The sequence below is a fragment of the Episyrphus balteatus genome, chromosome 1, assembly GCF_945859705.1.
Source record: "Episyrphus balteatus chromosome 1, idEpiBalt1.1, whole genome shotgun sequence".
Taxonomy (NCBI): Eukaryota; Metazoa; Arthropoda; class Insecta; order Diptera; family Syrphidae; genus Episyrphus; species Episyrphus balteatus.
The window spans coordinates 2,885,956-2,908,563 of NC_079134.1; the positions used below are offsets into that span (position 1 = coordinate 2,885,956).

Sequence of the window (22,608 nt, forward strand, 5' to 3'; positions counted from 1 at the left end):
CGATCTAACCACTTACAAACTAAAAAACAACGTTTGTTAAATGTATAAGAGTTACTGATAGCTTTATCAATAAAAGCCTCATGTTCATTTGATACTTTGTCATTAAACTTACCTAGGTATTTAAAAAAATATTTGATACAGTACCCCCAAAGTGCTAGCTAAGCTACGCCACTGACCAGAAACCATTTGATTCATATATGGTAGATAGGTACATACATATATACCGATAAATAGGCCCATGATGTTAAAGCTCTCAATTTCACACTCTATAATTTACACAGACTGTTTTAAAATTCTGCTGTTTACCTACAAATAAAAAAATCCAATTTTCATTTACATCAATTTTCTCCATAAACCTTAAGCTTCACTTGACTAAGCTAAGATTTGGTATCGCTTGATTTAACACTCAAAATGCAAAAAAACTAGATAGGTACCTTTATCAACCTATTTGAGCCATCCGTTAAAAATAAAAGTGAAAAGGCTTTCTTAAACTTTTTATTTGATACCTACTGCAAAAACAAAATTTTGAATAGGACCCTTTCACAGACTTACTCTCTTTAACTATCATAAAGAGGAGAGGTTGTCATTGTCTCCCTTTCCATTTAAATACAATTGTTTTATCTGATCTTAAAACTCTACATGTCAGACAAGACCTTAGGTGCCCTATGATACGAACATTAATTATATCCATTTTATGCGCACTCTAACAGCTACTGCACCTATCAAGTCGAGCTCAACTTTCAAATACCTACATCACATAAAAAACCAAAAGATATAAAAACTACTACACGTACCCAGGTATACAAAATAAAAACGTTAAAACCTAACAACCTTATGCCGACAATAATGCACATTAAACACACAGAACGCAGTGATGAATAGCTTCAAACTTCGGATTAATGTTGACTCACATCTAGAATCTAGGTCAAACTATTCTATGCGAGGGAATCTCGCTCTTGAATTCTAAATAAAAAACTTGTAATTGGATGTAAACAAAAAATTTAACCGAAACGGCTGGTCAAACTTCAAAACATTTATCGTGCTAAGTCAGATGACACTATCTAGTTATTTGTTGATATATTTAAAAAGCTTTTGAGTCTAGGTTAAAGCTTTTCTATAAATATTCTCAACAGGTGAATACCTATACGATAAATGTCAAAGAGAACTCCGCACAACCCAAGAGAGAAACTTGTATGTAATTCCTTTTAACAAACAAGACGAAGTTCAAGTCAAGCCAAAGCCATACTTTGAAAGTTTTCCCCAACTAAGAGTCTCACCATTGTCATCTTCACCTTTGAAGTGTTCGCTTGTGCTTTGTTTTGTCGTGCTTCAACTCTGCGTCTAGTGACCGCACCTAAAAAATTAATTTATAAAAAATCATCAGAAAACGTGTAAAAATGATCAATAAATGATTAATTATCGATAAAATGAATGTTTTTCTTCATTTTTAATACAAAATTTTGCCATTTTAAGCTCGAAAAAGGCTATAAAATTCACGATTTGGAAAAATATCTTTAAGATACACACCTTTGTATCTGAGTGTGTATATATGCAAATGCTTATGTGCTAGCTTTGTTCTCTTAAAGCAGTTTCTCCAGTTTTTTTTTGTTGAAAATCGATCGAAAAAAAAGAAAACAAAATCCGTTTTCTTGATGTAATTAGTGTCTCGATTAATTAACTGCCAGTTTTTAAGTTCATCCATCCTCTACCTGCAACTTGATGCTCGAGTGATTTTTTTTTACTCAACAGTTGGTTAGATAGAGATACGATCGCATAAAGATACGTTCGAGTGCATAAAACGAAACTTCACGCGTGCGGGACAGTACTACCTATACCTTTTAACTTAAGTTCCACAAACTTTGAAAAGAAAGCTTAGTACCTACTGAAAAAAACAACAAAATAATTGTGTGGCAATACATTCTACACACGTGTACCTACCTTGCACCCATACCACAACAAACATTCATATCTACCTGCATTAAAAAAAAAGTATCTAAACTAACTATCTATTGGCATTCAAAGACCAAATCGAGGGAGTTCAATGCACAGAGAGTCTATCATCATTTGTAGCTTTTCATTCACGTAACAGTGCTTCGGTTTGCTCATAGTTTTTCGTGACTACGCGCCGAGCCGCGCTACACACTCTTTGGCGGGCTCACATAGATACTCGTTGAGAGTGTGACTTGTGTGCTTGAGTATTGGTATTGGTAATTTGGTTTTTCCGACTTTTTACAGTTATACTTTGTTTAGTTCTTCGTAACGGTTCTTTGAGTGTAGATGCATTCTTAATCTAGCTAAACTTGTTTTTCCTTCTTGTCTTGTTGTGGTTGTTTTGGTTCAATCTTTCGTCTTGGCTCATATAATCGTGACGGTTCCAGGTGAGAAGTCACCTCCCCGCCTAAAAATATTCAAAAAAAAGGTTAATGTGTGTTTAAGGTTTCTCGCTTAGTCCTTTCGAAAAAAGAGAGAACCTAAATGTTTAATTGCCGCGGCAAATTGCCAAACAAGTGCCTTGCCTAGTGAATAATGTCATAAACGGAAGTCAATGATTCCCCATCGATAAAACAAGTGAACTATGACAGACCTGAGAGGAATGAGTAATCGGAGGAGGAGTGATGATGGGCGCTCCGATTTAATTGTGATATTTTGTGTAATTTTACTATGCTTAAGTGAGTCCCCGACAGTGGCTCAAAAAGGTGGAAGTGATAGTGGATTTAGTGAGAATGAGATTGATATTGACGGGGATATGCCCCAAGATACCCTTCGTCGACCTGTAACTCAGTTGCGTGGGGGTGAAATTCTTGGTGAACGTATTTTGAGAGCTGTGGAGAGTCCTTTTGTTGTGACGGAGGACATTGAGGTGCCAAAAGGATCTAAATTAATTATTGAACCAGGAGTAACGATAGAATTTGCACCATCAACTGGATTAACTGTGCAAGGCGTCATGCAAGCCGTTGTAAGTAGTCATACAAAGCTTATTTTTTTTTTTTTAAGTTAGTGCTAATACACCTGCTGTATAAAGAATCACCTGTAGAAATTTATTTTGCTATCTTATCGTCTGTAAATGTGAGATAAAGCTCTCGAAACTGATTAGACAGTTAACTCATAAGCAAACAAAACCGTCAACGATACGTAAACGTAAATGTAAACAGATTGCGTCATCACCTTTATTCTTATGAGTGAGAGAGAAAAATCTTACTCATTGTTATTTTATTTTTTTTTTCTCAAGAAAAAAGATTTTAAATAAAGTTAAGGAATTTCTTTGCATTGTTTGACAAAGTATAGTTTTTGTATGTCAAGGGAGGATATCTCTGATGGAATTAGGGCAAGTGACATCATAATAAAAAGACCAATCGATATAAGTAAAGGCAAAGAAAAAATATCTCCATAAGAAAAAATAAACCCTCCCCAAATATAGTGAATGAATGATGTTTATACAATTAGGTCTAAAGGAAAGAAGCCGGTCAATTGGTTGTAGAATGGGGTTGTCAACCCTTATAAACGACTAAAGGAAGTCGCTAATACATTCTTTGAATTTTTCATTCAAGCAATAAAGTTTATTTTTCTTGAAAGAGCTTGAAAAGGAGATAGTAATTTTTTTTTTTGGAAAACCTTTCACGATATTTCTTTGTCTGAATATTTTTATCAAAATCCATCGCCCTAGTAACCCATTCATAAAGAGTATTTTGAATACCAAGCAGATGAGTAACTTGAAGCTTATTAAGGTTTAAAAATTGTGACAAGCTTATTTTTTTCTAGAATAAAATGTAGCAAATAAATAATTTTATGTAATTTTGAAATTAAGTTAGCTGCAAATGTGCAGCTGAAAAACAATCTTGATATTTTGATCATATAAAAGTTTTCTGTAGAAACTGGTTGTAACAGTATTTTTGATTTAACACCCAGTTTAATTTTCGATACGCTTGAAGTGAATAGCTATTGACTAGACTAGCGATCATATTATTCACAAGTTTAAAAAATACATATGGATGTAAACAATGTCAAATGTCAAAAATAAATCCAATTCCATAATATTCACTACTTAAATCCAATTTTCAATCCAATTTTTTAAATCCATTAAACAAATTTAAACTGCTCTCTGGAGGTCTGTTTAGCTTTATAAATCTAGATGTAAAATTCATTTTCACAGTGTTTAGTTGTTTTGTCAAGTATTTTGAGAAGGAAAAATAAATATACATAAATGCAAATTATACAAAATTTATTGAATAATCACATAATTTTTTTTGAGTGAATATGAACAAAAAATTCTTGGATTTTTGAAATTCCTATTCAATGGATTGGATTTAAAATTAACTTTAATTCCAACTAAATCCAGAGTGAATAATATGGCCGTAGGTGTTGTTTAATATGAGAGCCCTTAAGATAAATCTCTGTTTCGATACTGAACGTATTCAAACTTCCCTCTGAACTTTTTTTTTTGGACTCCCACACCAATTTTTGTACCCTTCCATCATCACGGGTGGTATATTAGTACAGTGATTTTTGATTGTTTTATTTTTAAATGGTATAGCTATTTGTAAAGATTACCAAACGTAGAATCAGTTGATGCAAAGAAAAATTTATCATCTTCATTATGAGACAATAGGACAATGGGAATGGGACAAAAAACAGTGATTTTTAGGTAGAGTATGTCCTTTCAGAATCCTTTAGTATTTATTTAAATTTTTTATATAAATCCTTTTCTTTCTCACACAAAACGAGCTGCGTGAAGTTAGAACTGCGATCTAAAAAATTTTAAAGTAAACTATAGTATCCGTTTGTCCACCTTTTGTCTGTGTTTTTCCGCCCAAAATGTTCGTTTTTCCACCCTTCAAAAAATGTTTAGAGCAAATTTTTTTTCAACCAATTGCAATCGTTTTTCCACCTCGATTTGTTAATACATACCAAAAATTATTGTTTGTTTAGGAGTTATTCAAAAAACAAATTTTGCATTCAAAAATTCAAAATCCCCTAAAATTCCCTAAAATGACTATTTTTTTAAATTCAAACTTTTGTCGTTTGTCCACCTTGAGTTTCTTACCATACCTATACCAAGAAGATACTCAATACAAAATACGCACTGAAAAAATCAAAATCCCTCAATATTCACAAAAAAAAACAACATTTAAGCACTAAAAAAAAATAGGAACTCTAAATTGGATATAATACAAAAAAGAAACGACATCATCCAAGCCATTTTTTTATGTTTTTAATTTCTATGATAAGGTGTTTTTTTTTGCATATGAAAAGAAAACAAATTATACAGCTCATGCAGGGAGTACACCCCATAGTCAAAATTTAAACTCTACAACCCTATAATTTTCAGTCAGTGATTAAATTAGAGGAATATAAGAAGGTCACTGTGGTGTATGCGTAATATTTTGTATATGGTAAAAATCTTAACGCAAATATTTTTATTTTTGTATTAATATAAATTATATCTTTCTTTTATTTTTAAATTAGTATAAAAAGGTAAAAAAACATTCCCTATGTCAATTAAAATAAGATTAAAAAGCTAAGCTCCAAATAATTAAAAAAAAACATTTAATTTGAATAAAACAGTCTAACGGCCATATTATTCACTAGTTTAAAAAATACATCTGGATGTAACAAAATTGAAATGTCAAAAATAAATCCAAATCCATGATATTCACTATCACACAGAGAAAAAATAGTCATTTTTAACTATTTTCATAGTTAAAATCGGGATAACTATTTTGGATTTGGATTTACTTTTGACATTTGACAATTTTACATCCAGATGTATTTTTTAAACTAGTGAATAATATGGCACTCTGATCGATTGCAAATCCTTTTTTCTGTGTTATAATAAGCATTATATCCATTATGTTGTGCGAAACAATGCAAACTCTTAAAAATAGATGCTCGTTAGTTTTTTTTAATATTTCTAAAATTACGTTAAAAATTCAATTTATGTTACACAAATTTTAAGGGATATATTTTCCAACTCGTATTTATGCTCGAACTCGTATATACAATTTATTATAAATTCAGTTATTGATCCATTTTCTTAAACAATGAAAATACTACCAACAGTATCCTTGGCGCCACTTTTATCCTCAATAGGTACCCACGGAATACACAGTCAAAGTAAATTAGTATGTACAAGTATTCGAATGATACACATGAAAAAAGTCTAAAAACAAAGTTATTTGTATAGGTTGGGTATGGGAATGCTCTATAAATATTCAATTGGAAAGGTATAGGATTATATTTAAAAGATATAAAATAAATGAGTTATTTATGAAAGCATGGTTAAACTTTAGTTCAAAATATTTTGTTATTATTCATGCTTGAAAAAGACCCGAGCGAATGTCGTCTGGTTGAAGATATGTGGAATAGAATGATTTTTATTTTAAAAAAAATATAAACAAAAAAAAAACATCACAGTTACAAAATATACATAGGCAAGGTAAGGCTTGAAAGATATATACATTTTAAAATAGTGGCGTTTTAGTCCTAAAACCTTGTTTTACTACGATTAAAAAATAGTTCAGTCAGTAATCTTAAAAAAATTCCGAAAGTCTTCATTTTCCAGCTCGAACCAAGTTAGGTGCAGTTTTAAAAAATTGAAAAACATAATTCTGAAGTACCTACATCGAAACACAAAATATGAATCTACAACTCTTGCAATAATGTGATTCCAGTTTTCTTTTGCTATGGAGATAAAGTTTTCGTTTGAATTATGGCTTGCTTAACTTAATTTACAAACACATTTATTTTATACTTTAAATTGTTTATAAAACTTTTTTGTTTGAAGATGTATTTCCCGTTCTTAATATGATTACAGGTACAAGTTGAATGATCAATTTGTATTTTTTACGTATACTCAATACCCACGCAAAAAGTTAATATCAAGCCTTAAAAAGAAGACAAGATCTTTAACTAAACATAAAACAAAAAACTTCTGAGTAATTATCGTAGTCAATAATAAATTGTCTCCTCAAAACTGATAATTAGAAAAAAAAAAACAGCACTAAATGACCTACACAATAAATTGTCTCAATGCTCTACTAGAAATCCAAAAGAAGATTAGCAAAAGTGATTCAGTCCCAAGCCCCAGAAATATGGTGCACTGAACAAAAGATCTAATTGAAATTGAATGAGCCAGCTGACCTAATGGGTCTTTGGGTCGTGGCTTCTTAATTGTCATTATATTCCCTTTGATTCCATACGACAACGCTTCCAGATTGAATTAACTCATTCAACTTACATTAGGGCGCCTATGTTTTTTTTTTTTTTTTTGTTATTCTTCAGATGTCTTTAGGGAGTGGCGCTAAATATTATCTAATATAATGCCAATTTAATTAATTATGTGTGTTTTTAATTGTTTTTCAAAAAATAAGGGAACATCAACTAGAAGAATTACTTTGACATCCCGTGATAGCTCTAACAGGGTATTCCCAGACCCCGAAGAACTTGGAGCACGATTAGTCGATGGACCGACACCATTAGAAGGAAGATTGCAAATTTTTCACAAGGGACAGTGGCGTTCCGTTTGCACAAACTCTCGAAAGTAATTTTGCTTTATTAATTAGATTACATTAATTTGAAAATAATGAATTAATTTTTTCTTAGTTGGACAGAAATGGATTACGAAACAATGTGTCGTCAAATGGGCTTCCGAGGGGGAAGGTTTTGGAACTGGATAGAACGTTCGGCTAAAAAAGCACCTCGTTTACTTTATGAGGAGCCAAACTGTTTAGGAACTGAGTCATCCCTCTTCGATTGTTCTTGGTTAACCAGGCAACTTGGCTCAGGAGTATGTGATTATCACAGTGACATAGGCGTTCAGTGTATTCCAGTGCATAAAAATGTCATTGGTCATTGGAGAGGAGTGCGTTTCGAAAACGCTCCCGCTGCCAAATCATTAGGACTTGACAACACAGTTTACTCAGCAATATCACAGTCCAGTTTGAAGTATGTAGACATTTTAAAAGCTGGCTATGGACGGGAAGGTGATGCCAAATCAGCTCTTGAGGTGCTAGGGTTGCCTCCAGAGATGGAGCACATTGTCATAAATCATTCAGCTTACACAGGCATAAATACTACTCTCCCCGATGGAGGTTTTGCAATGAAAAACGTCACCGTAAGAAACAGTAATGGTATTGGGGTTTTTGTCAACTCTAGTTATGGTTCTGTCAAAATGGATGGATGTGTGATAGTTGACAATGCAGCCGATGGCATCAAATACGTTGGCCATGATCTCCGTCCTGATCTGCGAACTGATCGTGCAACAATTCACGATTTTTGTACTTTACCAACAACATCGGGTCAAACTTTTCCAATAAGTCTATCAATGCATCAGAAATTCTATGTTGGAGCTGCCAAAGAATGCGGAAAGTACTTCTTCACCCATCCAGGATATGTTTTGACAGTTCATTTTGATTACTTCACTGTCGCACGTAATGAATCCGCAACTATTACAATATTTGATGGTTCGTCACCTGGTGATCGAGTTCTAACTTCATGGAACTTGCGGAATTTTACCCGCCATCAAGCTGTCACTAGCACCAAAGACAAGTTATACATACAATTTCGAGCTGAAATGCGAACGGAAGTCCTGGGATTTATACGTCTTACGACTGGGTTTACACGAACCTATGACTTGAAGGTGGTTGACTCTGTGGTGGAAGACAATTCTGGGCGTGGAATTGCTATAGATAATATTCGTTCCCAGCTGCAAATACAGGGAACGACCATTTCAAATAACGGTCATGTTTCGGGTGTCCATGTGACCAGTGGAGCTGGAGATGTAAACATTACCCAGAGTAACATAAGCTTTAATAAAGGCGATGGAGTGAATATCACATATTACGGTGGAAACAGGAATATTTCCAAGAGTTCTATCAGTTCGAACCAGGGTTATGGATTTGCAGTTTGGCTAAACGAAACAAAGGACATTGAACGGAAAGAATTTATTCCTTTGAATCAAACCACAACAGTGGAGTACACAGATGTGTTCAATAATTTAGAGACTGGCATCCAACATGGTAACTTTTGTGCCCCACTTTGGATCAATATCACAGGAAATCACTTTAATTCAAGCAATCTCGATGACGTTTACATTGACAGTTGTTGGTTTCCGTTGAAAAATCCCAATGAAGAAGTCCTGAAACTTCAAATAGGTCATAATCTCTTCGAGAATAGCAAACGAAACTCAATTCTTTTAAGTCCTGCATTGAATTTGATCGGACGAATAGAATACAATCAATTTCGATATGGATCCCATGGATCATTGTACATTCGGAATCAACCTTGGGATGAATTTAATGAGCTACCTGTCAAATTGATAGTTCAGAATAACTACTTTATGAGAAATAAAGGTGTTTACGTGGTTTCTCTGGGACTGTCGCCTTATAGTGAAAAAGATGTACAGTTCCTTCTGTTTACACGGAATTTTGTTCGAGAAAATAAAATTCGGGAGCCATTTGGTCCGGCTTCACTTGACACAGGCGAGAAGAAATTAAACCCCCGATCGAGAGTTTCAGCACCAATTGTCATCTCATCGAGTAATGTTGACGTTTTTCGTAACATCATTTCCAATTATGATTCTCAGTATGAAATTGGATCACAACTTTGTGATCAAAGTCAAATAATCAATGCAACTTATAACTGGCTTGGTTATACAGATGAGTTTAAGATTTATGAAAGACTGTTTCATCGGAATGACAGATATAATCTGGCAAAGATTCAATACCTTCCGTATTTGTTGCACAATTCGAATCCGGGAAGTTCAACTATCATATCGATACCGACTTTTGTTCATAAGTTCTTTAATGAAGGTTCCGATTTGCTTGGCGGGGAAGTTGATGGTCAAGAAATGATACCTTCGGGAACTTATAGAGTCAATAGGGACATCAATATTCGTCCTGGGGGAAAGCTTATATTACAGCCAGATGTGACGTTGAAGTTTGATCCAAGTGTGGGAATGATGGTTGCAGGAAAGCTTGAAGCTAGAGGAAGGAGACCAGATGATATTCTATTTACACTTAAGCGAGAGACCCTAATGCCACCAACTACTAACGACACAGTTGATGTTAATGGAGAAGACGTAGAGGCAATAGACATGGAAACTGAGTCGATAATGAGAAAAGAAGACTTGACCGATGTTCCAGTTCGATTGCTCGGTGGTTCTGGAGAGCATGAGGGACGTTTACAGATCTTCCTCGATGATCGATGGGGAACTGTCTGTGATTATGGTTGGAATATCATAAATGCTGCTTTGGTTTGCCATCATCTTGGCTACACACTTAACCCTCTCGATTGGAGACTGCATCCATCACAAATGCCTGGAGTTGGCACCACTGAAGATGTTATTGTATCGAACGTCCGATGTACCGAACATGATGTAGACATAACCAAATGTCGTTCGGAGAGAATATCTCGTGGAGAGTTTGAAAACTCTTGTTCACACGACAATGATGTTGGAGTACGTTGCCACGAAGGAGGTTGGGCTGGATTGAGATTCAGCATGTTGGCTGAGCGTGCAGATCTTCAGTATGTTACTGTTGAAAGAGCTGGATTGTTTGATTACAAAACAAATTCATTCAAGCCTGCTGTGCAAATGGATTTTGCCAGACATAATTTGGAAAATGTTCGAATTGTCGATAATTTGAATGATGGTCTTGGAGTGATCTACTCGGACGTATTCGGTGGAAAATCCATCAATAATATTAAAAATAGTGAATTCACTAATAACAAAGGTGATGGAATAAGTCTGAAACAGCTGGGCTTAAGAGTTCATGGGTCATTGATTAAGGACAATATTGGTAGTGGAATTTCACATAATCCAGTGATTTCGGCAGTTGATCAGAGAGAACTTGGCGGGTGGTTTAAAATGGCACCGGATTTCAATACATTCGACACTGATTATGAACCGGTATTTTTGCCAAAACATGATTTCAATTTCGACTTGGGAACATGGCAGACAAAATACATAATAACTGAGAAGCAATCTGGAGAGAATTTGAGTAGAAAAATGGCAATTCGATGTCAGCCTGGTTATGTTATGGGAATTCAACTATTGAATCCGATTGAAAATCGATCTACCGAACGAATTACGATTCTAGACTCTCAGACGGAAAATGATCGATCAAGATTGTGGGAAGTTAAGAGGGATTTAAGTGTGTTTCCGGTTACAAGCAGTAGTTATGGAATAATTTTGTACTACGAAAGTGGAATGAATGCTCTAGGAGGTGCTGTAATTATGCTTTCAACACTTTCAGCACCAGTTCAGGATGTGAGGAACCGGGTAACTGGAGGTCCTACACCATCTCTGACTATAAGATCCACAAAAATACAGAAAAATGCCAGAGCTATATCGGCTTTCTACTATAATCGATACTTCGGACAAAATGGTGAACACTATCTGAGGAAGGCTAATGAATCGATAAAGATTTCAAACTCTGAAATAAGCTCGAACGATGGTGAAGCTTTACTTGTGAAGGCACCATTCTGGGATGTCCACTCCAGCAATATCTCCGAGGTTACAATTCATATAAACAACACGTTGATCTTCCAAAATGGGCTTGGCATTCGTCATGTGTCCAAGGATCTTCGATCTTCTAATAATCTCTTCCACTATGCTTTGCAAGATAACACGATTGAATCGAATTTGCATGGTGGATTGGATATATCACTGCCATACGTCTGGCAGTACAATGAGAACTTTACCCATAGCATCTTTCTTGGAAACAACACCTGGCGAAGGAATAGGGACTTTACAATATCTGTCAAAGGCCACTATGCCTGGGTAAATTTAACCTCAAATTTGTTCCTGGATAACGATTGTCGAAAAGGATTGATTGCTCTTGATGGAATGGAAAAGAAACTTAAGTTCGATTATAATCGAATGGAAAACAACAATGGAAAATTCGTAATAGAAGTTCGAGCTGACAGTTTGAGTGAGATCATTGGAGAAGTTCCAGCTATCTTCGAGTATAACACAATTAAGGATAACCGATATGATCCGGTAGCAAGTTATCGCACCTCTATTATGAGGTCTCAAATAAGAACCCTTAAGCAGGAGCAAAGATCTTTACCCAAGACAGCAGTTATTCGGTTCGATGGAGTGCAAAAGGTTAAAATACACAGAAACTTAATCGCTCAAAATACCATGGATTTCGACTTGATAGCTGGTGTAAGATCAGCCAGACTTAGTAACTTCCTATATGCCATGGAAAATTGGTGGGGTTCTTCTGATCCGGCTTATATAAGATCAAGAATTTTCGACTTTGACAACTGGAATAATCATGCAGAAGTTGTATTCCAGCCATATTTGATAGAAAATTCATTTGATGCCAGTGTATCGGTGGATTCTAGTACTAACCATGGCAAGGAATTAAACGCTGATATGGTTAAAATAGGAGGAAGGATATCCCGTGATTTCGTACTGAAAAGACGAGCAGAACCTTATAATGTCATATCAGATATCACTGTCATGCCAGATGTTACTTTGACAATCGAATTTGGAACAGTTTTGGAATTTGAACCAAATGTCGGTATTCTTGTGTTGGGAACACTAAATGCCATTGGGTATAAGGATTCTCAGATTGTTATGAAACCAAGACCATCGAAGACCCATGAATCCTATACGATGCTGAATAAAAGATCATTGGAAAACCTTGTGTCACACGATTCGATACGTTTGTGTACTGCGAGAAATTGCTCGTCAAGAGCTCATGAAGATGAAACTTATTCAGTTCATGAAGGTTTTCTGGAATATTTCAATCATACGACTTTACAATGGGTTCCAATTTGTGATAAAAGATTTACCGAAAGAAATGCTCAGGTAGTTTGTCGAGAGCTAGGTTATGATCCATTGAATGTTTACTACGGACATGATCGTCGAATTGAATTCCATACCAATTCCTTAACTCGTATTTGGTCTTGGGTTCAACCATTGGAATGTAAAGGTGACGAAAATAGACTGGAAGACTGCACGGAGCGACTTAATGGGCAATTATATGGTAGACTTCATGAATGTCATTGGAATGATGAATTTGTATTTGTCAGCTGTTATGGAAATATGGAAACTGATGATTCGACTTATTGGGGTGGAATACGATTTGCACATTCAGATTTTGAGCAAAATTTGTACGAAAATCGAGTTCATGATATTAGAACTCATGGCCTGATGACGGCAACGGAGAGTCGAATGGAACATGTTCGCATTGAAAATGCTGGCATCTTACATAATGAGAAGTCATCAGCTATTCAAGCGATCTTCAAAAATCCCAAGATCACTTCGGTTAGTATCTTCAACTCAGCTCATCATGGTATAAATCTGATATCACCTAGTGGATCGGTAAACTTGAACTTCATCCACATCAATAATACATTCGGAAATGGATTGAACATAATTTCTTTAACTGGCGAAGGTCGGGAAAGTGATCTTTCCAGTTTTGTTCCTCTAAAGTCGTTGGATCTTTCATATCATCTTTATTCCCTTGTTGATATCTGTGATCCGAACAAGGTTATCACTGTTGAGGAGAGGATTCTTCTATATTACAAGTATGACAATAATCCTGTGAATTGTGTGAAGATCTTTAACGCAGTTTATCGGGCTAAACCAGTGGGATTCCGTTTGTTACAATCGAACTTATTCAATCATTCGAAGGAATATGGCAGACCAGATACAATTCAGCTGTATGATGGCGACATCTACAATATTTCATCTAAGTTCTTGGGACAAATTGAAGCAGATTCGTCGAATCAAAATTCGTTCTTTAAAACAACTGGTCCAACTTTAAGTATTCGACTTATTGCAAGTGGTGCCCCTGAAACACATGGATTCATTGCTGAGGTTGTCACGGTGCCGATTTCAGCTATTGGACTAAGTAAGTTATTATTAAGCGACTTCTTAAGCGATTTTCTAAATAGCTTTTTGTGTTTTTCAGATCGAGATGCACAACATAACTTGACGTATTCTCAAATAAGTGGTACTACCAAGTCTGCAGTAACATATGCTTCAGCTGGAGAAGTCTCACCTACATTTACACTGGCTTCAAATAAGTTCAAAAATAACTGCCGACAGTTGTATGGAAACTTTTCGACTTGTGAGACTGCTCTCAGAGTTGATGTACAAAATATGCAATCCTTCTTCTTTACGGTGAGTTGACTTGTTAACCTTGAATGATATTTTAATAAACTTCTTTTTTGTAGAACAATTTGGTCCAAGGCAATCAAGGTGGTTTATACATTCGAGCTGATTCTCGTGGAACAGCAACTTCTTTAAAGGGTTTCATTCAACATAATCTCTTTGTTCGAAATCATAATCGACCTACATTGCATATTGAAGCCCGGCAATCTTCACCATACCAGGAAGTTATACTTTATAGGAATTACATTGCTCAAAATGATGCTCGTTATCATGATGTTATTCGTTTGAGACAGGTTATTTCAAACTTTACATACAATTATGTACATAGCAATACTGGTAGTAGAATAATGGAAATTTCTGGATTTAATAAAGTTCGATTGCCGATCTATCAAACAACAGCTCACAATGGATTTTATGAGTATTTACGAACTTAATTTTTGAGAATCATTCTGATACTAAAAGAATTTCGTATTTATTTAAGGAATGTTGCTACCAGTTATCAAGGACGAGCAACTATTGTAGCTGGTACAGCTGGCCAGCAGTATGTTGATAATATATTCCAAAACTTTGAGAATGACTACGAGATGATAACAGTTAACAATTCAAAGTATGTTTTAAAATTTTTTACTTTATTTTTCTGATGATTTCTTCTTCTTTTGTACAATTGATAGTTTTTTTGCTCTTTTCTATTTTCTATCTTTTATTTGCATGCTCTTCTTTAAACGTCAAAATAATCAATCCATTTAACATAAAAAATATAATACAACAGCTATGATATGCAGTATTGGAACAGGTAAAGTATACAAATTAGAATGTTTTCCAAATCGTTTCTAAATGCTAAAGCTAAAGAACAGAAAGCATTATAATTTTACTTGATAAAAGAATAAATTTTTCTATTTTTGAACAATAACAAAACACTGACAAGAAAATGTATCCATATTTTAAGAAAAAGAGAGGCAAGTAGAAATTAGAAGTTACTCAGTTTGTAGAAGCTTAGTTAGCATTGGAAGTTGGGGGATGTATAACTTTGGGAAAAAGAAACCATTTAGAATAAATTTTTTAATGGGAGTTGCTTTAAGACTTTACCTTTGAAATACCCATTGTGATGTCATTTTCTAAATCTGAGAAAGCTGGCTCAGAGACCAATTAACAAGATTAGTCTTTTTGAAGATCAGAAAAGAAGTTTGATTTTATTTCCGAATTTTTCATCTAATTTTATATTTTCCTCTTCTAGCTTACAAAAATGTATTTATTTTAAATAACAGGGTTTAAAAAAAATTTCAAATCAAGAATAATCTTTTCAAAATTCTTAAAGTTCAAAATTCTGTTTTCTAAAATTCTGCAAGTCCATAATTCTGCAATTAAAAATTCTATGCAATTTTTTTTCATAATCTTTTTCCATTGAATTAATTTTGGAATACCTACAGAATTTTAAAAATCGGATTCATTACAGAATTTTGAAAAGTAGAATTAAAAATTTTCAGAATTTTTAAGATTTAAAGGATTTTGAAATGCAGTATTATGAATTCACAGAATTTTTAAATATAGAATAACAGGAAAGCTTAATAATGAACTACAGAATTATATTCACAAGCAAAATTTTGATGTATACAAAATTTTGGTCATACAGAAATATGGAATACCAGAATAACGAACCATTTTAAAAATTAGAGTAAATATCTTTGAATAGGGAACATTAAAAAAAAGACTTCGAATAATTCAGTACCTAGTCTTAAAAATTTAAAGATTAAAAAAAAAGGTTTTAGGAAATTTGATAGGCTGTATCTCAGGAGAAAACGTTGTATTGAGACCTTTGACCAAAAATTAAGTATTTATGTTTGAGATGTAAAAATCGTATAGATATTAGGGTTCTTGCACAGGTCCTTATACCTTCGTTGTTTCTATGAAGATTCCTTTACCATCTGTACATGTTCGAAATAATCATGGACGAAAATTTTCGGTTTCCGATTTAGCATCTCTTTTATGAATTTTAATCAGAAAAATACAAATTATATTTCAAAGTTAATTGGTTAATTAATTTTTTAAAAATAAGTTTATATCTGCAAAAATACTCATTCTTCTTTCGCCTACTGTATTGATCGGTTTTTATTTCGCTCAACAATTCCAACCGTCCTGTAGGACGGTATGTGGAGACATCAGTCCTATCCTTTTTGTAAATAGTTCGAGTCCTAGTCAGTATTGCCAGAGTCAGCAAAAAAAATTGTTTGCGTTTTTATGGACCATTTTTGAAAGTGGCTATTTTTGGCTATTAGATTTTTCAAAATCGGTTGCCTGCCCATAAAATATTGGGGCAATACTGTTCCTAGTTCGCGCACTGATCTTTTTTTATTTCAATATTTTTGACGAAATGGACCGTTTTTGATTTAACTTGATTTTGAGGTTTATACATTTTTGGCTTTGGTCCGTGGTACTGGGTTGACTTTCTGTTTAAATATACTGATTTTGATTGATTTTGAAAGCGATATGGGGAATATCAAGATGTAAGTACAAGTAGACAAAATTAAGAAAGCTTAAGCATAGAACTTAGATTATTTTGATTGGATTTGAACCCTAAACAATTTTCTCTATTTAAATCCTTGTTAAAAAATCCTAACCTAACATTTGTTTTAATTTAGTACTATCGAGCTCTGGAAGTCCAAAGTCGATGCACGACACAACTACTGGAGCTTTAATGAATCGATTTCGGTGGAATCTCGAATTCGTGATAAATCAGGTAATGCAAAAATATTTTTATCTTGTATATATTCCAAAATAACCAATTTTACTTTCTTTTTCTTCAAAACAGATGATCCATATTTGCTAGAAGTTGAAGCAGTTCCATTCCAAATGAACAATCAGACAATTCTTGATGGAAAATGCCCACCAGGATGGACTCTAGTGATGGATACATGTTTCATTTACATTGGTGCACCAATGCCATTTCGAGAAGCGAGAGATTTTTGTCGTTCAGATAATGCATCAATGCCATTTATTCGAACGGATAGTGCAACCTTGTGGTCTTATCTTCAAAGTCAAATGCAGCATTTAAAGTAAGTTTTAAACACGAAATGGTTAAACACTAAAAAAAATATTCAATGTTTTACTTATAGGTATCCTGAAAAAGTATGGATCCAGGACTACAATCATATTGACAAGTGTACAAGCTTCATTTTCCGTGACATAGAAGTTGAGGAATGCAATCAGGAATTAGGTTTCATTTGTGAAATAGATCCAAAGGTTAGTTTGTGTCCTTTTTTCAAAACAGAACAAAGTTTAAAATGTATAATTTTAGGTTGTTATTGATCCTTTATCCTGGAGAGCCGATGTGTTCGCAATCAGCATTATATCTGCATTTATTTTAGCGCTAATATTGTTAATCCTTATGGCAGTTTGTTGGTATGCCAAATCAAAACATAGACATGTTCAACGCTTACAGAGAAGAAATAGTATTCGACAAAGTTTGAGGAGCTTAAACGGCATTGACCCACAAGGGTCCTTACGGCGACGCAATTTTGTATGATTTGATTTTGTTTTTATTTTTCTCTTTTGTTTTTCCCCATTCATTTAGTTTTTTATTGATTTTCCATTTATTTTATTTTAAAATTAACAAAATAGAACGTTTCATCATCGACGGCAACACTAACGCGAAACTTAGCTCAAGATTATAAGAAAATGGAATCAAACGGATCGATTGATTCAATGGACAAAAGTGTGTTAAGTTCCACAGCTAGTTTTGATACGTACGAAGGACCCAGCGGCAGTGGAAAGGATTTCTTTAACCAACCCAGTGAAACTCATAAAATTCAACCTCATCATGCAAAGTATGGAGAGTATGCTAATCAAAGCTCACTAAGAGCTGCACCTACGATTGGCCATGCGAATGAGCCAAGAGTAGCCACTATTGGTGCTTCAAGAGGGACAAGCAAAGCGATTTATGCTCCGAACCCGGAACGTTTCGAGCTCTCCTATCGCAATGAAGGCTACAGAGACAATTCTACTTTTGCGAGTACAAGAAACAACTCGATTAATGCTAGTTCAACAGAAGATACACCCATTATTCATTTGACAGATACGCCAGATATTGACGATGTCGGATCAGATTATTACGGCAACGCCAGTACTTTACCTTTAAGAACTCACAATGAGAACTTGGCATTTTTGAATGAACTCAAACATACACTTCCCGAGTATAAGCCCGGAGAAAAAGAACAAAGTCACAGTAGTTTCCTACCGTACTCTTCCAATCAATCACAATCGAGCACATTACCGTATGAGGAAAAAATAGATAACTTCAATTTTACACCTGTCGATGATAACAAACCCAGAAAAGACTTTCAAGACCTAGTCAGAGAAAATGTCCATCATGAGAATCCAGCTGATATCCGAAGACCAGATTCGTATTATACTGCTGTTCGGAGTAGCAAGGCACCGCCACAATTCACTCAACCGTCCTTACATTCACCGAGAGAGGCCAATAAACGCCCAAAGACTGTTTATCAAACTGCCGACCAGGACCATCAGCCACCGCGCTCTAGTTCCTATATGCGATCCAAATCGGAGGCATTGCTCGAAACAAATTTCGATGAGGAAGGATCGAGCAGTCCAATGAATCCACTTCAGCCAGATAGCCGCAGCTACAGTCAACCGCTGGAAACTGCTATGTAGTTTTTAAATACGAAGAAAAAAAGTAGTTTTTAATGATTTTTTTTTTTGTTTTGTTTTTGTGTAAATAGACGACAATCGAACGAAATTTTTGCGAAGCGAAATAATTTAGTATTATGAATATTTATAATGCCACGTTTTTGACATATATAATTTTTTTTACTAATTTTTTTTTAACTAAAATTTATAAAATTAAGAATAGAATTTAACTGATGTTTACAAAATGCTTAGAATTAATAAATGCAATTCGAAATTGTTGAAATAATGATTTATTTATGTATATATTTTATTTATTGATGAAGCTAGAATTTTAGTAACTATCAAAAAAACGTTCAATACATCCTACAAAACGTGATAGATCTTCTCCCACGTATTTTTTGAGTGTTACTTAGCAACCCTATTTTAAAGGAAAAAATTTCACATAACTAATTTTGTCATATCGTCATAATTTAATGGAAAAAAGATTTTCTTTTTTAAATTCTATAAAAAAGCTTAAATAGTGAATCAAATCTATAAAATAATATAATAATGTAGACCTAGAAATTTGGCAACCCTATTACTACAAAAAATCTGTTTAAACAAAAACTTAAGCTGACACTCTTTTATCTGAAATATGAGTACATATGTACTTGGAACCCTACAACTACTATTCTAATTAAAACATAAACACCTATTTTTTAGTCCAAATTTACATGTATTTGATAGAGTTAAAGGCTAAACACATAGACCCAAAGACATACATCAAATTTTAGGTAAGATCCTCTTCTATCTTAAAAACGTCGAGGCCTTCTCTAAAATATGAGCCGATACTTGGCTCAAAACAAACACTACAGAATTTGTAACCGCGTGAGGTATATACGAATATTCGTTATGACGTCCCTTAGTCTATGTGCTTGTACGTCTGTGAGTCCATCTGTATACATTTCCACCGCCTTAACGGGTGGACGGATTTTCTTCAAATTTGGTGTAGATGATTTTTATCAAAATATTTTTTTTTTTAAATTTTTAATATCTGGCTTTAGAAACTGTACCTCTCATAGAAAATCGAGTTATTTCAATTTTTTTTTTTTCAAAAACGCTTACACCGATTTTGATTTAACTTTGCAGATGTAATAATATAATCAATTAGAATAAAATTAACTCTTCGTTTTTCTCAAATAATATATTTTTAACAAAAACCGACTTCTTTCCGATGGATGCCATAGTCAGAGCTGGACCAAATTGAAATGGGACTACACCGAAGGCACCAGCTATTCAATAAAAAAAAAAATCATGAACATCGGTTGATCCAGTCCAAGTTGAATTGAGAACCTTCTCCTTTTTTGAAGTCGAATAAGAAGTCAAATAATGGAAAAATTCTGTATATTAATACCTTTTAAGTTCCATTTGCAAATGAGGCAAAATACTTCAGGAAAAGCCTCGACGTGAAATAATAATGGAAAAATAAATGCGAACAATTAAAATTTAATATTTAAGAGAATTTTAATTTAATATTAAAGAGAAATATACTGGTCATTCGGACATAACTCTAGGCTTAGTATCGAAATCAAATTATTGTTTTACAAGCCTGTAACTAAGCCCTTTGTGCATAATGTATTCAACTCAACTCTTGAAATATGTAGTTAACTTACTTTTGAAAATAAATGCGCCCTGGTATATTCGAAACGAAGATCTTTACAGGTATTTTAGAATCCGCAGGTATTCACTTCGCCTGTTTTTTTTTTTATTTTTTTTTAAGTTTAAGTTTATTGAAAAAAAACGGTTTGTACAGTAAGATTACATCTTGTTACCTCATAACTTTGGACTTAGTGAACCATTTTTTTTTTTTGTATTGGAAAGCTGGTGCTTTCCAGTGTGGTCCCATTTCAATTTCGTTCAGTTCTGGCTTTAGAAACTATGAGAAAAACCATAAAACTCAGTTTTGATCCATGAAAGTCGGTTTTGTAATAATTTTAATTTTAATAAAAATGATTATGGGATAAGGAAATTTTAAACATTACTTAATGGACTTTATTAAAAAAAAATTATTTTACTAACTCTATATATAATCAGTCAGAACTTTCATCGGAAAGTTCACGTAACTTAACTTTGAGAAAGAAAAATTACTTGATTGGTTCGGATATTTTAAAAATTTTAGTACATATTTTGTTACTGATGCAAAAATAATTGGTTGCTGATATCTTCTACTTGAGAATTTTTGAGCAAATTAATTTTTTTTAATTTTTCTGACAAAAAAAAAATCACTCATACGCCATACACTTTTTTTTTTCTAAATTGCAAACTATTGAAATGTTATTCTTCAATTCATCTGCAGACTTAAAATTTTTTATTTCAAGGGGAAACAAATAATTTAAATTTTTAATTTTCAAATATTATAAGCTACACACGAAAAAAATACAAGGATGTAAGAAGACAATTTAGACCAATTTACACGTTTTATATAACGTGAATTTATAATTTGCAAGAAATCTTTTTTAATGAGTGGTATGTATAAAAATCTTTTTTTATGAATATCAGTGGTATGTACAAAAATCTTTTTTTATTGAGATCATCTGGGTTGAAATTGGTGATTATGAAATATGTATTTGATTTAATGGTAGAATTTAAAAAAAGAGATATTCTCTAAGAAAATTGAATTCGAAATTTAAGAAGAATTGTATACTTAAATCCTTATTTAGTATAAATAGGTACCTATTCACAACTATAAAAAAGTAAATTTTTAGTTGATACTCCAAATTAATAAACTTAAATCTATAAGGTTAGGTTAGGTTAGGTTAACGTGGCTATCAGCAGGAGAACTGATACACTTAGACCATGATTGGTGCGTTGTGATACCACAATGAGTCTTTGAGATTTTTTCTTCCTATTCGTTGAACCATTTAGAGCTTCTAATAAAGCGAGCGAGACTACCTATGTCTATATTTGCCAGCTCACTAGGATTGTTATAGTAGAATTCTCCCAAATGGAGTCTACGTCTTTGAGATAACGCAGAACATTCACAGAGAAGGTGTGGAATCGATTCCACCTCCTCCTCATGCATGCAGCTTCTGCAGAAATCATTGGAATAGATTTCGAGGCGTGTTGCGTGCTTGCCTATTATGCAGTGTCCTGTTATGGCACTAGTATTGGCCAGATCTGTTTAGTCGCTATACATGTTTGTTTTATTTGTAGCATCTTGTTTGAGCATTAGTTTACACGTAGCGATGGGAATACCTATGTTGACCTTATTTGGTAATAAATAAGGCCAGAACTTAAATCTATTACAAGAGGCAGTTTAACGATATACATAGCACAAACATGAATGAGGTAAGCAAAAAACAAAACGTCAAAGCTATTTAGTCGATCCAGAGTTTTCATCTAACATTTGAACAAGATCTTCATGATTTTCTAAATATAAAGTGAAAGTAATAGACACAAAAAAATACAGAAAAGAATAATTTTCAAAAGTTTTGACTTTCATAAAAATGTACATACTTCTGATTTTTTGTAAAGATTGTTTCATGACAAAGGAAAAATACTTTTCATTACAATCAAATATTTGTTACACCCTATTGACGTCAAACTGAGCTTTACAAAAAAAAAAGCTTTTAAAGCTTTTTTCCTTCAAACACCTACACATTTAACTATATTAATGCGCATGACACATCGTGTGTACGCTACCAAAATAACAAGTGTGTATTAGTGTGCAGCATTCTCACCCACTAACAGATTCATAATCACATCTACATCTTACTTCCAATTTTTCTAAACCCCATAACCCCGCGGCTGATACTGATAGATACATGCGAGGCAAGCTTTTTGACAGCGCCGTGCGAGAGTGA

The 22,608-nt window shown here is 33.7% G+C and overlaps 1 protein-coding gene across 2 annotated transcripts; it reads left to right on the plus strand.

The window, feature by feature from the left end:
* The first annotated feature begins 1,207 nt into the window (after positions 1-1,207).
* Positions 1,208-19,008, plus strand: LOC129918481 (protein bark beetle). 2 transcript variants are annotated; one of them, XM_055999067.1, is made up of 12 exons: positions 1,209-2,956; positions 7,368-7,537; positions 7,600-13,862; positions 13,923-14,134; positions 14,188-14,543; positions 14,607-14,732; positions 14,895-14,918; positions 16,762-16,859; positions 16,932-17,175; positions 17,236-17,362; positions 17,418-17,639; positions 17,741-19,008. In XM_055999067.1, the coding sequence occupies exons 1-12, from the start codon at positions 2,576-2,578 to the stop codon at positions 18,788-18,790; spliced, it is 9,273 nt and encodes a 3,090-aa protein (XP_055855042.1). In that variant the 5' UTR covers positions 1,209-2,575; the 3' UTR covers positions 18,791-19,008. The 2 variants fall into 2 exon arrangements, with proteins under 2 accessions (XP_055855050.1, XP_055855042.1); XM_055999075.1 differs by lacking the exon at positions 14,895-14,918 and having other exon boundaries at positions 1,208-2,956.
* The last annotated feature ends 3,600 nt before the right edge of the window (positions 19,009-22,608 follow it).

Coding starts and splice junctions, on each gene's coding strand:
- LOC129918481 (XM_055999067.1), top strand. CDS start 2,576: ATGACAGACCTGAGAGGAATGAGTAATCGGAGGAGGAGTGATGATGGG. Junction 14,733..14,894: donor ATAACAGTTAACAATTCAAA/GTATGTTTTAAA, acceptor ATAATACAACAG/CTATGATATGCAGTATTGGA. Junction 16,860..16,931: donor TCGAATTCGTGATAAATCAG/GTAATGCAAAAA, acceptor TCTTCAAAACAG/ATGATCCATATTTGCTAGAA.